This window comes from Hibiscus syriacus, unplaced genomic scaffold (genome assembly GCF_006381635.1).
Source record: "Hibiscus syriacus cultivar Baekdansim isolate YM2019G1 unplaced genomic scaffold, ASM638163v2 tig00000218_pilon, whole genome shotgun sequence".
In the NCBI taxonomy this organism is placed as follows: domain Eukaryota; kingdom Viridiplantae; phylum Streptophyta; class Magnoliopsida; order Malvales; family Malvaceae; genus Hibiscus; species Hibiscus syriacus.
In genome coordinates, this window is record NW_024061774.1 from 300,141 (window position 1) to 310,177 (window position 10,037).

General features: G+C 31.1%; 2 protein-coding genes across 2 annotated transcripts; one reads left to right on the top strand and one right to left on the bottom strand.

The window, feature by feature from the left end:
* The first annotated feature begins 519 nt into the window (after positions 1 to 519).
* LOC120144261 lies at positions 520 to 4,156 on the top strand. Its single transcript, XM_039158397.1, has 9 exons — positions 520 to 638; positions 1,077 to 1,216; positions 1,318 to 1,597; positions 1,693 to 2,056; positions 2,150 to 2,256; positions 2,437 to 2,755; positions 3,063 to 3,362; positions 3,485 to 3,735; positions 3,821 to 4,156. The coding sequence occupies exons 1-9, from the start codon at positions 520 to 522 to the stop codon at positions 3,987 to 3,989; spliced, it is 2,049 nt and encodes a 682-aa protein (XP_039014328.1). The 3' UTR covers positions 3,990 to 4,156.
* Positions 4,157 to 4,837: 681 nt separating this feature from the next.
* Positions 4,838 to 5,881, bottom strand: LOC120148990 (dCTP pyrophosphatase 1-like). Its single transcript, XM_039161958.1, has 2 exons — positions 5,710 to 5,881; positions 4,838 to 5,182 (listed from the first exon to the last, which is right to left on the bottom strand). The coding sequence occupies exons 1-2, from the start codon at positions 5,845 to 5,847 to the stop codon at positions 4,952 to 4,954; spliced, it is 369 nt and encodes a 122-aa protein (XP_039017889.1). The 5' UTR covers positions 5,848 to 5,881; the 3' UTR covers positions 4,838 to 4,951.
* Between the last annotated feature and the right edge of the window lie 4,156 nt (positions 5,882 to 10,037).

The following is a 10,037-nucleotide window of genomic DNA, read 5'->3' on the forward strand; positions in this document are numbered from 1 at the left end:
ATTGAATCATTCAGGCCATTGAATCATTTAACACTTAATCATTTTGATTTAATCAAACAACCCCTTACTTTTAAAAAAATAACTCGAGACATGCTTAATTGATATCAAATTATGAAATAATAATATGTATAATGTTATTTGAAAGTTAAATTACTATGAAATAATAATAATATTTAAATAAATTTATATTTTAAATAATTAATCATTTAATTAAAAATATACAATAAATATATAAATATAAAAAATGTTATTTTAAAAAATAATTTTATTCAAAATAATAAAAATTGTTAAATAACGAAGAAATGAGTGCAAATATAATTTTCGGTATAATATAATACTCTTTTTTTCTTCTCTCAATGAAAGGGAAGACGGATCAAATATAAAGATGTGATTTCGAAAAAGATTATTAGCTAGGAACCAAAGGGAGAAAATCACCTTTTAAGACCCCTGTAAAACCTCTCTTCTCCTCCTCTCTCCCTCACCGTCTCTTCGCCGTGGAAGAGCTAAACCTTTCTCGAAATGGCAACCTCCTACCTCCTTCGTCTGAAACCCCGGGGTCTGCATTTTAATGGCAGAGGTAAAAGTTTCCATTTCGGAATATTTTTGAATTGTGCTAGCAATTTTGTTGAACAGTTCATGTGCGTTCTCTAGCAACAACGAATTCTATACATGATTCTTGCAGGGCTTACCCCATCAACAAAATAGTATTTCATTTCTTCTTTTTCCACTGACGGGCCTGCGAAATCTTCGTTTTTGAAGGGGTTGAAGGCATCAAAGGAGGGCAAAGCAGGAAATAAAGAACCAAAGAAGCGAGCTTTCTTTCTGTTGTTTACTGATGGAATTCATTTTAATTGAAGTTTAGACTGATGAAGTGATGGGTTTTGGTAAGAAAAAAAATTCTTTGAATGTTTTATAGCCTATCTTGATCTTGATATATAAATATATATAATATTTGGAATTCCAATTAACTGTTATTTTGCCTGAGTGAATACAATCCATGTTTATAATCAGTTGGTATGGTTTGCGTTAAGTGTTTTTGATGTAATTTTGTTCTACAACTGATCATGCTGTGAAAGTGGGGCATGGTTTAAGGGAATTCTATCAAACGTAAAGCAAACGTTGCTAGAAAGGCCTTGGTTTCAGAAATCCATTTCCAGGGAAACATCAGATGCCAAAGTTGACACTGAAGCATATGATGTTACCGCGACGGAGCATGGTTCACCTTCCACTAAATCTTTGAGTCTATAGATGTACCTAAATCAACGGAATTTATAACAAGTTCTCCTGGTGGAAAAAAGGATGTTTCATCCTGTTCAGCATCTGATACAGTTGGAGGAAATGCTTTCAAGGAGTCGGATGTAAATGCAATTTCAGAGGTATGTAAAATGCACAGCAATTCTGATAATGTTGCCCTTGGTGACGTTCAAACTATAGTTCAGCCACCAGAAGCTGTAAGAGTTTCTGATGGCAATGAATTGAGAACTTCAGTTACTGATGTAACGGTAGAGAACTCTTTGAAAATGAATCAATCAAGAAAGATTTCGGATATGTTTGTGGAAAAGCTGAAAAATGATGTTGAGCGATTTCAAGGGGTAATGTTGGATGTACTTGAGCCGAATAGGGAAAACCTGCAACTTTCCTAGATGACACAAACAACTTATTTGAAATTATTAACCATCTACCTGGTAACAGAACTGCAACTTCTGTTCAAAGGCCAACTGCAAGCACTAATTCTGGCAAAAACCGTACATCATCCAAAAGGTCTTTGAGAGTCAAGGAATTGTTGAATGTCATGATGAGAAAAATGAATGATCCAACAGGAGGAGAAATGGCAGGTAATGTGCAGGATACTCTAGAACCAACTGAATCTTTGAAAGGGAAGAAAATGGAGAAGAACATTAAAACTAATAGTTTACTTGAAGACATGAAGGGGCTATTTGGAGAAGAACAAACTATTAATGCTCAAGAGAGGACTATCCTAGATGCAACTGATCAGCGTACCATTGGAGGGTTCCTTAAAAATGATCAGAGCGCAGCTAACTTTCAGGACTCTGATGTTCAAAAAACATTATAGAAAGTAAAATGTTTACTGGGAGAAGAACCAACTTTGGAGGTTTTGGAGAGGGTAATCTCTAATGTAACTGATCAGCACAGCAAAGGAGGCTTGTGTAACACTGTTCGGACCCCAGCTAACTTGCATAAGTCTGATGTTAAAAGAAGACATACATTATTGAAACAAATACTTGGAGAAGAACAATCTATGAAGGATCAGGAGAGGATAATCTCAAATGTAACTGATCAATGTAGAAATGGAGGGTTCCCTAACAATGTTCAGAGCCCAGCTAAATTGCAAAACTCTGATGTTAAAAGATGTACATTGTTTAAAGAACATCTTATGAGCCATGGAAATAAAATGTCACTTGACGAGAAAGAAGAGTCAAGTTCTCTTGCAGAATCCATAAGTGAGAAGGAGGATAGCAGCTTGAATTTGGCCAATTCCAATTATGTAAAATCAGGGTCGAACTCTAATGGTTCGCATCCGGTTAGCAGAGAAGAGGTTGAAAGCCATTTACAAACTTGTTTTCTCGGCAAAGAAGGATCCAAGGATAACAAAGTACTTGTCCGGTTTTTGACCAAAAATGTTGAGAAGCAAAATATACTTGAAGCTTTCAGTGATTGCGGCCCCATTGTGAACATAGAGGAACTTTCCTCTCCTAAACAGAGCCCTTTCAAAGATTTTTTGGTACATTTTGAGGTCACTTCATTGATAGTTGCTTCACACTGCCACCCTACCTCCCCATATATATATATATATATATATATATATATATATATATATATAGATTGTAGGCTCTAATTACTTCTTGATTGATTTACTCCGTTGCCTTTTTTTTTAATAATATTTGTCTATATAAAGTTTATAGGCATCAGGAAAAGTGAAATAGTTTTATTAACCAGGTTCTAGTCTCTGCTGAGCTTGATTTAGGAAGTATATGTAGAACTTATGGAAGTATTCGGTTTCATCAATCAAGCGTCTTAATCTTTTCCGGCTTTTTTTGCAGACAAGTCAAGGTTCCGAAACTTCTCTTAAGAAAAATGACCTCAATATTATGGAAGCAGAAGCCCTTGTGGAGTCGATTTCTTCAGAAGACTCGGGTAGTGCGATTTCCATTCCTGATTTGATTGGTGATCCTGAGGCTACAAGTTCATTAGTGAAGAATCCTATCAAAACAGTTAAAGTCAAACACCTGCCTGAGGATATAAGCTCACAGCAGCTGAAAGAAGCACTTGCCTTTTGTCATTCTAACATATCCAACATTTTCTTTGTTTCCACAAGTTCTGTCGTACGTGTGGAGTTTGAGGTGAACTTATGTCCCTTTGCTGTTAATATCTAAGCATTTAACTGTCTGTTCAGTTTCTATTAAGGGTCTTTGTAGTTTTGGTTTCATATTTAAATATGTAATTATGAAGCTTAACTTATCAGACAGAAGATGCCAAAGAGAGGGCACTTGCACAACGATCCATTCTTGTTTCGGAAAGGAAGCTATCAATCCTAAGGATTGATGCACCCATGACAACAATGGTGAGGATATCAAACATTAACTTTAATAGCAAATTCCAGAAAATATGCAATTCTTATGCAAAAGTCAAGTGTACGATGAAAAGAATTACCGGGGTTGTGGATGTGCATTTCAAGCTTGCCGAATGGCCTAACATGCTGAATATTGTAAATAGGTAAGCTTTTTAATCTTTTGATGTGTTTATGATAGTCAAACCCAAGAATTCTCCTAATATATTGTAGTGCTTCAATCACAAGCAGTTTGAATGGACTTGAAGTGGATGAGAACTGGTGGGTTGCGCTGCCAGCTCCCGTCTTTCCTCCTGTAATTCTCAGAGCCCTTTGGTGTCGACCGGAAGGAAGGCAACATGTGAATGCCGTGATCTACAAGTTATCGAGAGAAGTTGAGAAACCCATTTCTACAACCTAGTTGAGTCAGTCCACAAACCTTGCTACCAGGGGTGAGAATTTTAATTAGCGAACTTTAACTACTTAATGTCTACTGGGTTTAATCCAACAAATGAATCAGTAGAAATGCAATTATTTTGGAATAGATTTTCTGGAAAGTCATTTAAAAGAGGGATTTCTAACAGATGCAACAACTGTTGCTATTTTTGGATGACGATTATTAAATTGTTAAGACACTCTCATGATCCTTTAATGAAAGGCGTTCATATGATGAAATTTATACTAAATATTTTTTTTTGAAAGAATCTGAAATCTTAACAAATCCAGAAAAAATGTGTTAATCTTGAAAGGATTTAATTTATTAATTATCACAACTAAAAAAGAACCTTAAAAGTCTGAAAAGAAATTGATTTAAAAAATTATGCTGCCATAAAGTATTAATTTATCCACGAAAACGATGATCCCCTTCTCCCCTCTCTCTCTTCCTCTTGTTGCCATCCCGGTTCCAAGTCTTCATCATGATTAATTCGGATTGACCCACGTTGCACACCTAGTTTTGATGGATAAGTCTCTCAACAGAGATTTTATGCATACACAAGAATTTAGACCTAAGACTTTGCTTAAACAATATTAAATTGTTTATCGTTTGAACTAACTCTTGTTGGTGATGAATCCCTTTGTTTATTTAAAGTTTTTAAATTTTATAGTTCAAGAGTATAATGTTATGTAAATTTTAATTTACAATATAAAAAGTGACTCATTCATAAATCCTAATGAATTTAGTAAATTGTTTGTGACCAATCTCTCTAAAAAAATTAGTAACTATACAATAAGAGTATATATATATATATATTAAAATAAGGCCCAAAACAGAAAGGAAAATGGAGAAGAATTTTATTATTCCAAAGTGTGAAAAGAAAGATGATATAGCATCCAAGTGAGGGTTTTCTTTTCTTTTGTTTTGGAGGCAAAGGCAAAGGCAGTTTATAAAAACTTGGGTGGTGGTGGGTATTTGATAGCGTTCTTAACAAGTTTTCTGGAAGCAGCATCAGTGAGATCAATGCCACAAATATCAGAGAGTCTGATGAGGTATAAAAGCACATCAGAAAGTTCTTCTCCTAAATGTTCTTTCTCTGATTCCTCCCAATTTGGCAACCCTTTCTCCACTTCTCCTCTCCATTGGAATATCTCTGATAGCTCCCCCACTTCTCCAACCTACACATCCATAACACAAATAAATCACTCGTTTTTAAGTTTTGTTACACATCTCCAATATCCTACTTTCACACTCGTTTTTAAGTTTTGTTACACATCTCCAATATCCTACTTTCACACGTGTAGTTAAGGGAACTTTAGACAAAAATAAGAATTTAGTTGAATTCTAGTAATTAAAAAAAGTGTTAAAAAGGGAATTCAAGTCGTCTGCGTAAAATGAGTGTTGTTTTCCTTAAAAGTCTCAATTTTAAATATTTTTTTCTGTGGGTGTGTGTCCATTGTTAATGACTATGAAAGATCCTGAACAGATAATACCTTGTAATCAACCTAGGTTATTTAAAAAAGAGTGAGAAAGGAATCCATCAAGTGGCCTTAGTGAATAAAGAGAATGATGTTCTCTCTAGAGTTTGAGTTTAAGCTGCTGAGTCTACGGACGTGTGTACATTATCAATGACTAAAAATTTTTTAAATATATATTACCTTATAATTATTCTAAACTATTTAAGAAAATGTTAAAAAATGATTACCATAGCAAGGAGGAGGTTCCTAGGACTGTGGTATTTGTCCCAGTCCCTGGCACTGGCAAATTCCTCAAGCTTCTTTGAAAGATCCTTGAGACTAATGTTAACCGCTCCCTCTTTGGCATCCTCTTTCTCTTCTCCCATGCTTTTTATTGCTTCACTTGCTATGGTTTAAGTTGATAGGAAAATTTATAGCTTTGAAGGGGCAGGATAAATTAATAACAATGATGCTTCATTCATGGTTTAAACATGAGATTCCTTGCTGCCCCACTCATACTCCTTAATTTAGTTTGAAATATTCCTTTTTTAAACATTTCTATCAATGATATTTACAATGACTCTAGTTAATAATGTTTGATATAGGGTAACTATGACTGCTTGTAGTTCAACATGCTAAATATATCCAGTTATCAGATTTTGGGTTTTTCTCTAATAGATCACATGGGTCTATCAAAGTTCTTGTTTATGCACTGTAACTGGCTTGAAGATTATGATACTTTTATGTTCGAAAGATATAAATTCCTCGAGAGCTCCGATAAACGAAGAAAATCTGTCCAGGGATCTTGATTGACGAAGAACTAGCAATTCAGAGGTATAATAAAGATACTTCATCATTTATATTATTGATTTAACTATCGATGATTTGGTTGATCAACATTTTAAACGTTAATGATCTACTTAGAATAGATTATTTAGTGGTCAGAATCGATTCCATAATGTAATCACTGATCGAATAGTTTACCAAAATATGTCAAACAAACTCAGATGCTATATTCTGATGCATACATAAAAAAAGAATTATGGCCAAAATCCTGTAAAAACAAGTGGAATAAACTTGACAATAATCCCAAATTTAACAGTTGGTTATCCATCCAATCTGATTTTTGAATTGAATCCTATTTGTGATTCTTCCCCATATTCCAAAATCGTGGCTTATTTGTTGAAAAACACACACGCATAAAAATGTAAAAGTTTTAAAAATATATATATAAGAAAACAAGTTAAATTCTCTTTAGATACGATAAGATGAAACCGACTTATGATTTGTGGTGAAATGACTGAAAATTTTAAATCGAATCACTTCCGGAATCTGATGCTTCTTAATGTTAGTTTACAATATTCCAATTTGGTAGCATCTCAAGCTGAATTTATTATTGTTGCAACTTGTCGATATTCACTTAAATTACAAATGTGATATCAGGGATGGACGGCTAGAGATAATTGTTCTTTTGAAAATTCTAAATTATCATATATTACAATATCTTTTTATTGATAATCTGTTTTCTTTCCTTAAAATTATAAGTTCATTCTCTTATAAAATTTTAGAAATCCGTCCCTAACGTGTAATCACACTTTGGAGAAGTATAATCATACGTCTATACTTATATAATATCTAGTTTTTATATATTTTTATGTTATTTAAATTTGACATTTCATATTTAAAATTAAGATACTTTTGCACGAACCAACTTACTTCAGTGGTTAAAGGAATCGTTGTTGTTCCTAGAGGTCATGGATTTGAGTACCAACGATTGCAAAAAGGTGATTGAGAGTTCATTGCCAATTGATTGAGAGTATTTAGAACATATACTACTTTGTAATCATCTTGGCTTAATAAAAAAAGGCTTAAGGCTCACATTTGCCCCTATAGTAGACTCAATTTATCACTTTCGCCCCTATCACATTTTCACATCAATTTAGCCCTTGAAGTTGTTCAATTACATCATTTTATGCCCTTCCCCTAACTTAAAACCCTAAATTATAAACCCTAAGTTTGTGTTTAGAGGTAATAAGGTTATGGTTTAGGGTTTATAATTTATAATTTAGGATTTTAAGTTAGGGGTAGGATTATAGAATGATGCAATTGAACAATTTTAATGGTTAAATTGATGCGAAAATACGATAGGAGCGAAAGTAATAAATTGAGTCTACTAAAGTTATCCTTTTGCCTAAAAAAATTAATATACTTTTCATAAAATTAATTCGAACGTAGATTGTTTCTAGGAAAATAATTTATTTTTCTAAGAATGTCTAAAAACATAACACGTAAAAGTAAAATCAATTCGATTCGATCATATATCTTAAAGTTTCTGAATAGTTCATCTTAATTTGGTCCGTTCTCGGTTTTTTATATTAAAATTTCCAAATTACTTTATTTTGATAAATTAAATTTATTTTATGTTCTTAACATTTATTTGGTAAATTTTTAAATCATCTATATATTCATATATTTTTTCTTTTTAAAATAAATAAAAATAATTAATAATACTTTTGTACCAAAAAAATTAATAATGCTTTATATAACATTTATAAGTTATTTTCATTATCTAAAATATAAAACACTTTTTAAAATAAAAATAAAAGTATTTTTTTGTAACATAACTAATGAAGAATAAGGAACTTTTAAGATTAGATATATTTTAAACCAATTTTTAACTCAAAATTAATTTGAAAATAATATTTTTGACTTTTAAAAAACTTTTTGAACAAAACTATCAGAACACTCTTATTTTTTATATTTTGTAATTAATTATAATTTTAACATATACTTAAAGTGAATATTTTAATTTTCAAAACACTTGTTAAAAATAATATTAACATATAAATTAGGAAATCACACTTTTTACAATATTTTTCTGCAGTATTTTTTAAAAACAATTTTTAAAAGATTATTCTTTTTTTTTTAAAAAAAAGTACATTTCAATCCGAACAGTAATGAAAAACTAAACGTATAAATATTTAAATATATATTAAATCTGATATTTTAGAGGGGAAAAAAAGGAACCGAAACCTCATTAAGAAGAATCTGATTCCATTTAATTAATTAAAAGAAAACTAACCTATTCCAAAATCGTGATACTTAAACCATTACATACGGAAATCAGTCTCATTACAGCTTAGAATAATCAAAAACTGTCGGTAAGATTGCACAAACCAACTTACTACAACGGTTAAAAGAATCATTGTTATTTTTAGAGGTTACGGGTTCGAACATTAGTAGTTAAAGTGGAGTAATTGAGTGTTCCTTATAAAATGATTTAGAATATCTAAAACATATATTACTTTATAATCATCTTAGCTTAATTAAAAAAAATTGTCAAGATTCAAAGCTCTTTAGTTATAATTTGTTTAAATAAACAGAGTAAACTACAAGTTTAGTAACTCAACTATCACTTTTGTTTTGTTTTGATCACTCAACTATTTTTTTGTTTCAAAATCATACTTAATGTTACGTTTTGGTTTCATTTTGGTCGCCTTCCGTTAAAAAATTAACATTGATGATGACATATCATCATAAGATAGTGTCATGTCATCATTGAAAAAACTAAAAGTATCACATAAGTAGTTCTGTTAATTTTTTTTAATAGCGAGTGACTAAAATAAAATAAAATTAAAACATAACGTTAGGCAAGATTTTGAAATAAAAAATAGTTGGGTGGCCAAAATTGAAAAAAAAATAATAGTTGGGGTACTGAACATGTAGCTTACCCAATAAACTATGGGGTCAAATGTAAGACCTTTTTGTTATGAAATTTTATATTGATCAATTTTATGGCCATTTAAATTTGAAGATGAGTGTTGGATACACGTAACATAAATATATTTAAAATAGTTAACTCATAATCTTTTATTTATATCCAATGATATAGTATTTTAAGATAAAGTAGAATCAGATTCCATTTAGTGGTTAATTAAAGGGGAGAAAGCTAAACTATAATATATTTTAATAAGGAATTTTGTGCTATTTGCGGATATTATATTTAAATTGGTCATAGGTTTTTATATATAAAAATTATATAAAAATAATTTTAATAAAATGTTAATTGATTAAAAATAATAAAAATTTACATATCATCATAGTGTCAGGGAGAAAACGACAGAACAATTAAAACAAATTCAATGTATAAAGTTTAGCGATTAAATTGAATGAAATGAAAGTCCAATGAGTGAAAATGAATAAATTTTTAATTTACCATGCTTATATTTCAATATCGATACTACTTTGATAGTACCGACACTCAATACGAATATCAATACTAAATTGGGATTACTAGAATCTAAAATTTATACTCAGTATTGATACTTAATTTATAGGATAGTATCGATGCCTCTTAGTAGACTGGTATCAATACTACTTGTACTAAATTAAACATAAGCAAGTAAACATAGATTGTAACATCCTCAACCCAACCTTATTAAAAATTGGGTTGATGATGTAACATTAATTGGTTGAAATAAAGTTGATAGCATTATTTGTCCTAACTAGATTCTCGAAGAATTAATTATTTTATGTGTATGTTCTCAGTCAACATAAGTTCGTTCTTGAACTGCTA

Coding starts and splice junctions, on each gene's coding strand:
- LOC120148990 (XM_039161958.1), bottom strand. CDS start 5,847: ATGGGAGAAGAGAAAGAGGATGCCAAAGAGGGAGCGGTTAACATTAGT. Junction 5,183..5,709: donor GGAACCTCCTCCTTGCTATG/GTAATCATTTTT, acceptor ATGGATGTGTAG/GTTGGAGAAGTGGGGGAGCT.
- LOC120144261 (XM_039158397.1), top strand. CDS start 520: ATGGCAACCTCCTACCTCCTTCGTCTGAAACCCCGGGGTCTGCATTTT. Junction 2,257..2,436: donor CAAATACTTGGAGAAGAACA/ATCTATGAAGGA, acceptor CGAGAAAGAAGA/GTCAAGTTCTCTTGCAGAAT. Junction 3,736..3,820: donor ATGCTGAATATTGTAAATAG/GTAAGCTTTTTA, acceptor AATCACAAGCAG/TTTGAATGGACTTGAAGTGG.